General features: G+C 40.6%; 1 protein-coding gene across 1 annotated transcript in view; it reads right to left on the bottom strand.

Annotated features, from left to right (window-relative positions):
• Positions 1-15,108, bottom strand: part of MED13 (mediator complex subunit 13) — a 92,748-nt gene that overhangs the window by 60,065 nt on the left and 17,575 nt on the right. The window contains exon 3 of the mRNA XM_018556663.1: positions 6,076-6,244. Within this exon, the coding sequence (XP_018412165.1) occupies positions 6,076-6,244 (169 nt within the window). The remainder of the gene's footprint in view (positions 1-6,075; positions 6,245-15,108) is intronic.

A 15,108-nucleotide genomic window follows, 5' to 3' on the forward strand; every position in this document is an offset into this window, starting at 1 on the left:
GATACCAGGCTATATTATCCTCATCATGCTTGTTCTTTCCAGGAGCTTGTAATTTTCCTATCAACCAAAACATCAGATTTCTCCAACAGAATTTTCCTCTCTCAAGACAAAACATTAAAAAGCCAAGGACTTTTAAAGTAATTGGTAAAATGATTGGCTGTACAAGCTAATGCATACACGTACTCCACTGTATAAAAGATATTTATAAGTTCTTATGACATACCATGAAAAGGGAAAAAATAAATACGAACACATCACACCTACAATCTGTTTACCCATTTTCATTTCAACCACACAATGCATTCAGAAAGCAGCAGGAAAGTAACAGAAAAGCTCTCCTGCAAATAAAACATTTGAGGAAAAACTTGAAGCAAAGCTTCTGCAGACAAAGAATCAGAGTTGATCACCCATTCTAGTACTTTGTGAAAAAATGAAATAAGACGACTGACTGGTTGCTATTTTTACCAAAATTGATGTGAATTCCAATTTAATAAATCAACACTCCATCACAGTACAAAGTGCTCTGCAAAAACACTGTCCAACATTTTTTATCTTTTCTTATCGACTACAACACACACTGAAATGTTCTCATGGCGCATACTCAGCTGGCTCCAGAGTAGATCAACATAGCAGAGCATGAGCTCCTACGGAGCAAAACTGTAAGAGGTGCAAAGCGATGACAGCACACATTTTCTTTTGCTCTATTGTACAGGATCATTTGCCATCTAAGTTATTGTATTTTTAAATCTGAACTCCAGGCAGATATAAAAGACAAAATAATTCCACTCATTAACCTCCTCAAAGTGACACTAAACTAATGAGTTAATGGCTGTTAATCAGCTTCCAATGAGAATATAATGTTTAAACATGTGAAGTCCACTTCTGCTTATCACAGTTAAGATGACACTAAACTCAGGTGTTAAATCTTTAAAACACATTCAAGCACCTTAACTATTAGCACAAATGTAAATATTTTATATCCAGAAGCGCCAGAGACAATCATTCCTCATCCCTCATAAAAAACAAGTGTTTAGGCATTTGTGCAGGGCGCAGCCCCAATACAGTCAGGGAGACTGGGATAACGGAAAGAAAACACAAAGAGAAGGGCCCCTTTCCTGGTGCAGATCAATTTATTTAACAATGGTAAAAAAATGAACTAGCAGGTACTCACAAGAGTAGAATGACAACAGGCTCTAGAACAGTAAAAAGACCGGAGCAGTGGAGGGATCCATATTATACGTCCCGTGTACAGATCTGTGAAGTGTTTTGACGCGTTTCCGGGGCACGCCCCCTTCGTCAGAACATGATTCTAGTCTCCTCCCCATGTTGAATAAGAAGGGACAAGAGACACCTGATTGGACAGTGTTCTGTAATGCTGATAGGATATCAGCCTGTTATAGGAGGTGGCCACGTTGGTGATGGGCAGGCTAAACTTGCCTAGTTTAAGTCAGGTTACACCCAGCCTATAACCCCGGTCTCCCAGCCAATCGGAGCTGCAGAAAACCGAGGGTCTGTCCCTGTCAGTGCGTCCCAATATGTATATAGACGAGACTCTAGTGGTACTCCTCTGCCAGCAAACTGGGAGAAAGAGTGGAGAGGAGACAAGTCAGTATACAGCTCTTACCACAATAGAACAATAAAAGATAAATATTTGTGTGTAATGATTTAAAAACATGAATACGAAATTCAATAAAAGATTATATAGACACTATTGCATAGCTGCACAGTAATAAGCATCCTAGGGAAACAAAAAAATAAAATTATATCCATCCATCTATTAGGGATGCACCGATACCACTTTTTTAAGGCCGAGTACCGATACTTTTTTAATACACACGGGAAATAACTTCATAATTGTGATGTGAGAATGCGGTGATTGGGTAAAACAACAAAATTGTTTTCATGGAATTCATATCCAGACTAAAGGCAGGATCGATGACAAAAATAGATCCAAATGGCAATATGATTGGGGGACGGGGAGGAAAAATTATCTGGAGACTAGAATGAAGAGGCTAACAGCCAAAGGTTCAAAAGGAGGAGGCCAGCTCAAGTCCCTCATTCGGCCCTGTGGGATGCAAGCTATTGGAGTATATCCAAAAGGCTTCTCTCCAACACAGTTTCTTAAATTTTTGGCCTTCATCAAAATTGTCGGGTATCATTTCCATCCCAAAGACCTTCAATCCTTCCGGATTTGATTTGTGGGCTTCTGAAAAGTGTCGAGGGAGTGAATGATCACTTAAGGATTTTTCTTTTATGTTCTCTAAACCTGGTCCTTAGAGTTCTTGTTGTGCGCCCCACATATAGCTTGCCACAAGGGCAAATAATGCCATAAAATGACATAACACGACGCACAATTAATGAATTGCTTAATAAGAAAAGTTTGCCCCCCGGAATAAGAAATTTGTTTTTTCCTATGCAACAGGAAAGGACAAGCTCCACAACTATGGATATTGCATTTATAACAACCCGTTTGTCCAAACGGACCTTTACCTATGTTACTTCCCTTAGTACACTTTAGTCTGCTGGGGGCTATTAGGCTATGGAGATCTTTGGGTTTCTTATATATAACATTGGGAAGATTCAGAAGAGAATGTTTCAGCACAGGATCTTCCTTAAGTATTTGCTAATGATTTTTGAGGATTTTTGCAATCCGGAAGGCCCTATCGTTGAACTGTGTGCAGAAGCTTATCTTGAAAGAAATCACCATCAGTCCGTTCTTTTTTGGGGATAGGCACCAAGTGTTTTCTAGAAGCTTCCTCAATCAACTTGGCATCATATCCCTTATCTAGAAATTTCTTGGTTAGTGTCGCCCCCAGAGTCTCATGATCTAAGCTAGATGTACATGTTTGTCTCAATCTGCCGAACTGTCCATCAGGGACATTTGTAATTAATCTTGGGTGATGGTTGCTCTTGGCATGGAGGTAGGAATTGCCTGAAGTTTAAATGGGTCTTGGATGACCATACCTGTCTCATCCACCCCTAACTCTAAGTCTAAAAACACCAGATTCTTTTCATCAGTGACAAAAGTAAAATCAAGTTTAAAAGGATTGCCCTTACAATAGTCCACAAAGGATAAAAATTCCTTGTCTGTGCCGTCCCAAATAATAGTAATATCGTCAATATACCTGGCAAATAGAACCAATTTGGATCCGAATGGATTGTTGGACTAAATATGGAACTTTTTCCAGTACCCCATAAATAAATTAGCGTAACAGGGTGCGAAGCTGGCTCCCATGGCAGTGCCCTTTAGTTGGATGTAATAAGTGTCTAAAAACATAAAATAATTGTGTGTTAAAACAAATTCAATGGCTTTAAGGATGAAGGTAGCCTGTTCGGAGTTGAAATCACCTGATTGGGCCATGAAATAATGGACCGCTTGGAGACCAAATTGGTGTTCAATAGACGTGTATAGCGAGACCACGTCCAACGATGCCCAACGATAACCCTCCTTCCATTGGTAATTTTTCAGAATATCAAGGATACGTCCAGAAACTGACATAGAAGGGAAGCTCGGCTACCAGGGACAGCAAAAAATCACTTCCCATTCATTCATAATTGGGGACACAGTAACCATACTGTAACAATTACAGTAACCATACTGTAACAATTATTTACAATCAGCGATCACTGACTGCTTGTACCGCTCTCCTTCCTGGATCGGCGGTCACAGGAGGCTGAACGAACGGTGCGGGGAGGAGATCTTAAACTCCTGACAGCCGACTCCTCCCCCGCACCGCCGGCCAGCCTCCTGTGACAGCTTACAGCTGACACCACCCCCCACACCGTGCTCTCCTCTGTCACAGGAGGCAAGGTGGGGCAGTGCGGGAGGAGAGGTCAGCCTCCTGTAACAGCAATGACAGCTGTCTCCGCACCCCACACCGCCGCTCTCCTAGTCCGTCACACAAGGCTAGGCAGCCCGGGAGGAAAGACTCCGGCCGCTCACATCACTCTCCTCCACCGCTCATCCCCCAGTGACAGTTTCTCTCTTCCCAGCTGGGACACAAAGCAGAGCCCAGTGGGGAAGGAGAGAAAGCAGGGATGCACCGCTATTTCGGCCGAAAGATGTCATTTTGCCAAAAGTGCCGATATGTTTCGGCGCCCGAAATTTCGGTGCATCCCTACTAGTTATCCGTTTTCTTGGAGGTCAGCTATACACAAGCACAGTATTACTTGTACTGTGAAGGATGTTTATTATATTTTAAGTGTTTTACAGCAGTATTGTTCCTCAAATCACTGGGCTAGGTAGAAGGTTTGTTGCTGTACTATCATACAGTATGGTGTGCGGCAAACACATTTTGTGCAATGATTGTGACAGCGAAAAACACCCAAGTTATTTCAGCAGCCAAAGGAAGTGCTTCCAAATCAGACAGACATACTGGCAGATTAACCAGGTATGATTAAGGTGAAAACGCAAAGGCTACTTGAAAAAACAATGCAATGTTTATAGATATCACTCTAAATGGCTATTCTCTGAATAGTATTTACATGACTTGCACACCAGACGTCTCACAACCTCCTCATCTTTGAAGGCTTATACACATTACAGTGAAGAGTTGCCTTTGTGCTCATCTTTGATATCCTAACAGAAACTGAATACACTAGCTATTCATGTGATCGCAGCTTTCATTCCCTGCTGTTTATCCCACTGTCCTACTTAGAGCATCCCTCCAGTTCTGAAGCCACTTCCAATTTATCACATACTGTACTTTTTAAGAATACTGATCAGGCATAGCAAGGAAAATTCTGTTTGTATTTCTATTTTTAGTATGAGCTAAAGACCTAAAGAAAAACATATAAAAACATTTGTTTGTGACACGAAGATCTATTCATGATCAAATCCAGGTTATTAGATCCTGCCCTTACTATACTTCCACAAGTCTTACATGCATCAGAAAGACAATACAAAGCACCTTCACAGCGTGCAAGAAGCACCGGTTATCACACACCAAACTTGCTGGAATGGCTGCTAATCAGCTTCCAATGAGAATATAATGTTTAACCATGTGAAGTCCACTTCTGCTCATCAAAGTTAAGATGACACTAAACTCAGGAGTTAAATCTAAAAAAAGGCATTTAAAGTGACATTAAAAAGGCAAAGATTTTTTTCCCTCCCCCCAATGTTAATGTTAGCACTTACCTTAAATTATGTCTCTTTTTCCGATCTTCCTCTTCTTTCCTGATGTTTTCAGCCTTGTCTCTAGCGGTACGGCGGCTCTCCGATCCAGCGCCGACTCCTCTATCCCCTCCGATCCAGGGGTGTCTGCATGCGGGTGCACGCGTCCAGACTTACCTTGCGTCCCTCATCGCATCACTGCCGGAAATAAGAACTGCGCATGCGCGCGCCCCAAGATCCTTTGCGGCAGCTCGAGAAATTTCTTATTTTCGGACGGGACCGCGCACGGAACACATGGTAAGTTTAAAGTGCTGTTTGAGCGTTTGTTTTTTTATTTTTTGCATATATCTGCTTGCTAGCAGTAGATATATGCAAAAAAACGGGAAGGGTTTAAATATCCTTTAAGTACTTTAACTGTTAACAAAAATGTATCTTATTTGTGTATCACTCAGCTGTAGACACTCAAATCATCTCTGAATTGGTGCGGACACTGTTCTGCCTTCTGGAGGGTGGCTACTTTTGTTGTGTGTGTGTGTTGTAAAGTAGCCACTGCTCCAAGCTCACTCCTGTGATGGATTATAATCTCATGTTTACCAATTTGTATTGCGATTGTAGTCCATGACAGGGGTGAGCTGGAGAAGTAGCCACCCTCCAGAAGGAAGGACCGTATCGGCACCAATTCAGAGATGCTTTGAGGATCTACAGCCTAGTGATACACAAATGAGATACATTCTTGTTATGTACTTGAATGTATTTTTAAGATTTAACTCATGAGTTTAGTGTTACTTTAAAGCAAAATTTAGAACAGCAAGGAAAAACAAAAAATAGAATCCACAACAAGTTTGGAGACAGGATTCATTGCACAGCTTTCTTGGAAAGACATTTGACAATCTGTGGTCAGTCCTAAATGCTTGGAGTGCTTAAAGCAGGATGAGGATACAAAAACGAAGAAAGCCACTCACCTTTTATTAACTGGTTTCTCATCTTTTTCATATGGCTTCACAAACCATTTTCCAATCCGCACAAAATTACGGTTATTTAAACATCTCTCCAGCAAATTGTGGATGGCCTTGAATAGCAGAGTGCGACAGTCATAGGAAAGACCATTTTCCCAAATCCCATCTTCCTCCACTGTTTAAAAGAAAAACATTAATGCAGTTAATCTTAAAGTCTTTAAGCGTCCCAGAATATAATAGAATAACACATTTTCAAAGAGGTATGAATCTGGAAAGAAGTGATCAGATTCAAAAAGAAATCATTTCAGATGTTAGGTCAGTAGCATTTTCTTTAAGGGTCCATTCACACCAACTGCTGCGCAAAGTGCACAGCACTGATGCCCTGACCAACACATTGCACTGTGCACTTTTTAGAATATTATTGAATTGACTAAAGTGACATTTCATTCAGTTCTAGGGGCGCAGTGGAGTGTGAGGCAGTTGTTACACGTCGCATTCCGCTGCACTGAACAAAAAAGAAAAAAAAGAAAAAAAAAAAAAAAAAGAAAGAAAGGCGGAATTTTGTTCACCGCACCCCAAAAAAAAAAAAAAAAAAAAAAAAAAAAAAAAAAGTAAGGAATGCTGTACTTTGTTCAGCGCACACCTCTGGCGTCCCACCGCAACAGGTGAAGTGAATGGTGTCGTTTCCAGCACGGCCCCTACACACATAGTATGAATGGGCCCATAAGGGCAGCATAGCCTAAAATTAAAGTCTGCAAAAAGACACAAGGAGGCAACCACTGCCAATTGCATGGCTATCCAGGAACAATGGGAAGGGGGGAATGTATCAAAACCAAATTAGTGTCTATCCGAAGTTTCAAAAATGAAAGCATCCAATTGGTTACTATGTACAACAGCTCCAGATTCTGTCTGCTCCAGTTTTGATAAATTCCGCTCAAGGTTTTAAAACCTTTTCATATTGAATGGGATTTGCTAAATCCAAAAGTGATTTTTTATGGGTTTTTTTTTTTACGTACACAGCGGTTACTTGACCCCAGTGAGCTGGTGCCAGAAAGCACCCACTGCATAGGAACCGGGTCCATGGCAGACAGTTCTGGTGTTTTGCCCGAGTCCTCCGTCTCTAGCACAGCAAAAGGCATGACTGGGGGAACCAACCAACATTCAGTGTTGGTTGATGAGCAGATTTATGCAATACATTTTGTATTTTAATTATGTGTTATTCTCGCCATTTTACATTAGGTAGCACTTGATATCACCTGGGAGAAAATGGACAGTAGAGCAATAAAATCACACACACGCACGTTTTAGGCAGGTGAAAAAATGCTGTAAAGTAAGAATGCTTTCAGAGATAAAAGGGTTAGTTTATTTCCCTCAATCAACAAAAGGAGAACGTTAAGAGAAATCAATCAAATCAATATTTGGTCTGATCGCCCTTTGCCTTCAAAACAGCATCAATTCTTCTAGGTTCTAGGTACTTGCACACAGTTTTTGAAGGAACTTTGCAGGTAGCTTGTTCCAAACATCTCGGAGAACTAACCACAGATATTCTGTGGATGTAAACTGCCTCAAATCCTTTCCTGCACCCCAGTTCCTATGTTTTCGTGCATAGGCGAGTCGCTTAGCCTTGTTTCCATGTTGGAGGTATGGCTTTTTGGCCTCAAAGCCACAGAAAAAAATGGCAGCAGATGCTCGAGGGTCTCAAATTGAAATATTAAGGCTGTAGCAGAAGGCAGTTTGTTGGCCAAAGGGCTGGAGAACAGTACAATAATAAAGTTTGCAGCAACAGTGAAGCATGGTGGAGGTTCCTTGGAAGTCTGGGGATAACATTTCTGCAAATGGAGTTGTAGACTTGGTCAGGAACAATGGAGTACTCAATGCTGAGAAATACAAGCAGATATTTACAGATGGAGGCATGTGATTGGCCCCAAATTTATTCTGCAGCGGGACAACGGTCCCAAACAAACATACAGCCAAACATAGAACCATAAAGAAGAACAAGGAGTCCTGGAAGTGATGGTTTGGCCCCCACAGAGCACTGATCTCATCATGGAGTCTCTCTAGGATTACATGGAGATGTTCGGAACAACTTACCTGCAGAGTTCCTTCAAAAACTGTGATCAAGTGTACCTAGAAGTACCTGTTTTGAAGGCAAAAGAGCAGTCACACCAAATATTGATTTGAATTTCTCTTCATTAACTTTCTCTTTTGTTAATTGAAAAAAATAAAAAACTATTTACACTTATTTCTGAAAGCAATCTTATTTGACAGCATTTCTTCACAGCTGCCTAAAACTTTTGCACAGCACTGTATATCTATATCTAAAATCCTAGATTAGGCTTCTCTCTGCTCAAAGGATGACAGGCGCTGTACATTTCAAGTAAACCTATAAATACATTGTCAACAAACAGAAGACCAAGTAGCAGAGAATACAGTCATAAAAGATGAGCTGAAGCTATACCAATAGGATGAACCAGCAGCATATAACACCTTTCTGAACGTGTCCATTGTGTTCCTTACATAGCCGCACTTCACAAGCTGTGGTGAGAACACTGTATGCAGACAAAGTCTGCCACATGTGTCACCAACTCCCTTCATAACATATAAAATGTATACACAGCCAGATAATCCTAGGAGGGAGCGGTACAATTACATAGCATTCACCTTTTATTTACAAATTGGGTCCAAGAGGAAAATGTAACAATCTTATAATAAGAAAAATGGTTTCACCTCAGTATTGTAAGTCCTTATAACAAATGTCTGAAGGCACAAAGACTAAACCCAAAAACAGAAAAGGTAGTTTTTCTGCAGCTTCTTTTCTTTTTTCACTGAACGTTGCTGCCAACGTTCACTGAACGGGGGGGGGAGGGGGTGTCTGTACTCCACAGAGAGACCTGGGAAACCATGAGAACTCATAAATCCCAGCAGAGAGCAGAGGAAGCTATGAGCTACCACTAGAGTTTTGGTGAAATAAACATTATTTTGACATCAAAACAGATAAACATAAAATTCTCTCAAAAGGTGGATTTAACCCTTCGCGTCCACAGGCGTACATACTAGATCAGCAGCAGCATGGCCCTATAAACAGAAAGGCGCTGGGACTCTGTTTACCTTTGTAATGCCGAATTCTTTACAACAGAGGCGATTCTGGCAGCTCAGATGCTGCCCGATCGCTTCTATGGCAAGGGAAAATGCCTGCCCCGCCCGACACCCTCACAGTGTTTCCAGGCCCTGCTGCCCCTCCTACAGGCCCGGGTCTGGCATGTTGGGTGCCGACGGGAAGCTTGGGAGAAGAGCAGGGAACGTCCGTTCACCAATCTCCTCCCCGCTCCAGGGGACCAGGAGCGATGCAGATTACATCACTTCCGGTCCCATAGCTGTCAGTGCTGGGCTCCTGAAGCCGAGCAATAAGCTATTGAAGTGTGATCTGCACTTCACATTATTTATAGTGTAAAAGGTGATACTAGTGGTCTTTTTGACCCCCAGCAACAACTTAAAGAGGACCTGTCACTGCCAAAATGATATCACATGGAGGGGGCTATATGATAGCAATTAAAAAAAAAAGTTTTAAAAATATAGAATAAAATAAATGTAAAAATAAAACAAATTTTCAAGTCCCCCGCCTCCGCAAATATTCACGCAAACACGCGTCAGGTGCGCCTGGTATGAAAACGTTGATCGCGCTGCACATGTTGGGTAGCGCCACACACACCAGAGAGAGCAATAATTCTAGGGCTAATATTTACGTGCATCTCTAAACTGATGACCTGTAGGGGCTTTTAAAGCATGTATGGACTTTTTGGTGTACTAAATGTCGCCGTTTCACGAACGCATACAATTTTTTGCATGTTGGGTATCCATTTACTCGTCATAACCTCATTTTTTTTTTTTTTTTTTTTGTGTAAAATATAAAAGATCGGCATTTTGTGTTTTGGGGCACTAAAATGAACTGAAGTTCATTTTTCACAAAATTATGGGGTTTAATAGAGTTGCGCCAATACTGTGCAACATAAAAATTTGCAACTGCTACCATTTTATTCTACAGGGTGTTGGCTTTCAGAAAATATATAATATTTAGGGGGTTTGAAGTCATTTTCAAGCCTAAAATGTGCCTTATATCAAAGCATATCCCATCTCAAACTACTGAACCATCATGTTCACAAACAATTCATCGCCACACAGCTACCTCCTCATGTATCACTTGCCCCTCCCTTTTTATTTGTGGGCCCTCCTTACCATCTTGTCTTGAATTGTATTGTAATGTCTTCCATATATTGTTAAGTGCTGCGCAAACTGTTGGCGCTATATCCTGTATAATAAGAAAGTGTTTCCAACAAACAGTGGGGGGGAGGCCTTGGCAGCAAAAGGGTTAACAGACCAAAAGGAAGTAAATAAAAGAAGTTGATTTTAGGGTTTACATTGATTTAACTGCACATGTACACAAGAAAAGAAGTTGATTTTAGGGTTTACATTGATTTAACTGCACATGTACACAAGAGCATCAAGGCACGGATCAAGCTCACTTCCCGAGTAAATCTGGTTCCTGTTCATCCAGCAAGATATTTCCCAGATTTCTGTGCATGTTTACAATCCCTGCTGCTGTAATCCTGGAGGGCCGGCTGCACCAGATCTAGCATTATTATTCAAAATGAACACCAGTGTAAGAACTGATCATCATGGATATGTTTTATACTGGCACAGTGCTGTTTCTACACATGGTGGTGATGGGGATTTATGAATTACACAAGTTTCTAAAACACTGCCTTAGCCTGTCCCTTTCTTCAAACTATTCTCCAAACCGAGCACCAAAAAAATAAAGAATATAGAATCGGTCAAGGAGACAAGTTTTTCTTTTACGTTTCCAAACTATGCAGCAGTGACAGGAACAGCATTATGTGGGGTTTGTTCTGTGACCTAATGACTTCTGCTGCACTGCTCCCACAAGTCATGTACTAAGACAATACAAGAAAACAGTAGACACTTGTTTTACCCAACTGGAACTTGGGGTTTAAGGAGCAAATTATTCTTGTTACGGCAAACCTGGTTTGGCCTAAAATGTTTGAAATGGTCACAACAGCACTGGTGAACAACCACGTTACTGGACCTGCAAGTAGCTGTGTTAAAAGGTAAAAGCCTGCTATATACTGAGGTTTGGGTCACGGGAGGAGGTTAGTATATGCCCTCACGTGACCCCTAAGGTCTCATTCACACTGCCGCGCGTATGTGCATATTGTACCATATGCAAATTAGTGGCTCCATACACAGAGCTGCGTATGGAGCCGTATATTTGCTTAGCGTAAAAATGCGTGAAAACAGAATGGAACCAAGATGCGCCCGGGCAGCGTATTTCTGCGTATTTTACGCGAATACGCGTGTATACGCACGTACAGTTCATTAAAATTTCTATTACAAATTATGCATTCTGGGAATTGAATATAGTGTGCGTATATATGCGCAATATACAATTGTGTGTGTGTGTGTAGTGTGTGTGTGTAGTGTGTGTGTGTGTGTGTGTGTGTGTGTGTGTGTGTGTGTGTGTGTGTGTGTGTGTGTGTGTGAGGCCTAAAGAGAACTAAGGGGAAAAACCACTTACCCCATAGTTCTCTTTGAATACTTTAAATCAATTCCTGTGGAATTCCATCGGAACCTATACCAAGATTGTATTAAGACTTGACTTCTGTCCAAAATTTAAGTGAATGAAAAAAGCAAACCTCTAGGTTTTAGATAATCATCAGGAAAACAATCGGGAGACACCGCAATAATAACTTGACAGAAGGTCCTTCCCCACAATATTGCCATCAAGAGAAAAGGATTTGAAATCCATAGAATTGAATAGAATAGAATCCAGACAATTTCATAGAATTGTCACCAGAATGAGGTTAAAGTAAACCTTCCAATGGGGACACCTTTTGCAGTGACAAGAGAAAACATAAAAAGTTTTAACAATTTTCTCCTTTATCCAGAACTAAAAAAAAAACAAAAAAACAAAAAAAAAAGTCTGGACTTTACTCTGCCCATAACTGACACTAAGCCCTGACCACCCCTGTGATTTAAAATAGGATTACAATAAATGGGAAACATGAATAAATATGTTTATCTTCTGTATAAGTAGGTGTAAAAGTTTCCATAAATGTCATGCAATATTGAAAAAAAAAAGCTACTTACCCACTAAAATATGGCAGCAAAATATTTTATTAGATTTAGATTGTAGATTTTCCACAAATGAATTTTTATTTTTTAAACTTTTTAATATTTGCTAGGACTCATTTAATTTTTTATTGAAATAGGGGCTTCTTAACCCCACAGAGCAGGTACCAGCCCCCCTCCTTATAGAAACAGTATTTCTAAATCGATAGCAGTTTTGGAGCTGTGCCTCCATCACCTCCATCTACTGTAACATTCCTATAGCATTGCACAGTTGTGATGCTGCGGCTGTGCTTTGTGAATGGCACAGTAGAGGGAGGGGGGAGGCACAATACCGGAACTGGGGTCTATCATAGTCAACGTTCCGATGCAGCGAAGAGACAAACGACAGCACCAGCTTTCCAGTACCAGATCAGTGGGGATCAAAAACAGCTATTTCAGTAGAAAAAAAAAAATCAATTGTGGATTAAATGAGTCATGGTGAAGATTAAACATGTAGAAAACACTGGAGATGGTACTGCAGAAAGTACGGAAGGAAACAAATGCATGTAACAGGACACCAGAACCAGTAGCAGGCATATGGTAGTGACAGAACAAGCTGCAGGCATTCCGCAATCCAGAAGCCATTTCATTTAAAGTCAGATCAAATTGCAAACATTTCAATCCCATTAGTGGAAATGTTTATTCTGATTTTATCCCTGCGCGTTTGTTTGCATTGAAATAAAAGCTGGGTTTTTAGCAGATGTTCAGTACAAAACATGACATGTTAAACTGCCAGCTCCTTTAGGTGTAAAGAACTCCGTAAAGGGTTCCATGTGCTCTACAAGCATAGCAGAAGAGGGCGATGCTAAGCAGGTGAAATTGATTGGCGAGATCATGAACCCTACATCAGTACCTAATTTCTGTAAGCTTTGGAAATTGTCCCCCCTTCACACACACACTGAGGCAGGTGAATTCCATTTGCATGGCACTACCGCCACTAGGTAGAGCATTTCCTATGCTCCTTGGCTCCATAGAGTGGCAGTAATGCCTTGCAAACATCATTTGTCTTGCTATATGCTGGGTCGGAGATTTATAAATAAGCCCCTTTAAAAGAGAACTGTGGCCAAATCTTTTTTGTTAGTATTAGAGCATTAGTTCTCTTTTGGGTCACAAGACAACATATACTAATGTCCTCCTGTGACCCAAAACTCAGCAAATACAGCTTCAGTATAACACGTCGGCTCTAACTACAGGAATGAGTATTTCACTCTTCCAAAAAACCCACAGAGCTTAGTAGGTGCCAAGTACTGCGCTTCACTTATAAACAACAAAGCTTTAGCGAAAAGCAAAATGAAACTAAAAACACAAATGTAGAGAATGTACACCAGTTTGACTTTGTAGAAAAGGGGTAACCTTGCATTCTGGCACCTACTCGCAGCACAATGAAATGGAATACTAGTCTACCTATAACAATTTGGTAGGAGGAGATCCCCCTCTGTCTTATACTTAGGGCTCACATTAAAACTTGACAGTACAGTAAGTCCCCTACTTACGAACGGGTTCTCTTGTCCCTAACTCCAATTTGTTTGTAAGGCTAAAGTTCGCCTAGGTGCCCAGCTAGATCACTGATGCTTTTACACTTGCTTCCGGACATCCTGGGCTTGAAATAAAAAGGTATGGTTGGAAATGTATCATAGCAACTGCGAGTGTTTGAACTTGCATGGGATATACTTTGCGCCAGATTTATGTTGTTCATAAATTAGGTTTAATAGACTCCAGGAAAGAAGACTTGTAACTTCAGGCAAAACGTTTAACTGTTGCTTCTTGAAGAAGTGGTCATGGGGACTGCTTAAGTAGTGATTGCTTTGCAAGGTGATGGTCCAGTTTCAGACAGCTGCAGAACAAGTGCAGATGAAAACAGGTGCAAAACGCATGCAGTTGGAAAAGTAGTGCAAGCTCCGCTCAGGTCAACACAGGCGCTCATGTTAAAAGACAGGTTTGCACATTAAAAAAAAATTAAAATATGATCTAAGAGGCTAGAACTGTAGCAAATGATTTGATAAATTCCACCACTGTACCAGAGTACTGTACAGTAAAGTACACAAAAAGCACACAACGTGACAATGTATGCCAGACATGTGAACTAACTTACATGTTCAGGCATGCGAACGCATGTTTGTATCTTTGAAAATGCGCAACTTTAATGTTTGTATGTAGGGGACTTGCTGTATATTGGAGGGGGATGGCCTTTTTTTACCTTACCATATATAAATTTGATTCTCTTTTGCAATGCTTTTCTCCAGAGCCTGCAAGAAATGTATAATGGCTAGGCACATTAAAAAAAACAAACAAGGGACCAATGTTGAATCTAAATTTTCATCCTGAACACCAGATAAACTGCATTTGTAACTGTATATCAAAGTGAAAGAGTAAACCAAAAAAAACATAAAATGTAAAGAGCCATGACTTGTTCCGTTTAGAAACGGAAAAAAAAAAAATAGGTACACACGAGATTCCCACAAACCTATAATAAACTGAAACCACTAGCAACTTGGCCTTCCACAAAAGGCTGCTCGTTTACAAAGAAAAAAATAGCTCAGATTTAGACTACATTTTATAGTTCAGTAGAAGGGAGCCACAAGTCAGAGATTAAGGAGGGAATGAAGACACAATACACACAAGAAAAACAAAGATTCTTATGTAAAGAAAAATTATTTTCTTCCTTTTTAAAATACACATTATACCATCAAAGAAAAGGAAATGGAAGATGGAAGTGTCACCCAGCACAGCAACATTTGTATTTCAATTTTTAAATCTGTGCTAGAAAAAAAACAAAGAAAAAAAAAAAACACGAATCTGATTGATGGGCCTGGATGCTACATATTACCTTTGTCTGGGGGGGGGGGGGCCCCAAAA

The sequence above is a fragment of the Nanorana parkeri genome, unplaced genomic scaffold, assembly GCF_000935625.1.
Source record: "Nanorana parkeri isolate BGI_ZX_2015 unplaced genomic scaffold, ASM93562v1 scaffold245, whole genome shotgun sequence".
In the NCBI taxonomy this organism is placed as follows: Eukaryota; Metazoa; Chordata; class Amphibia; order Anura; family Dicroglossidae; genus Nanorana; species Nanorana parkeri.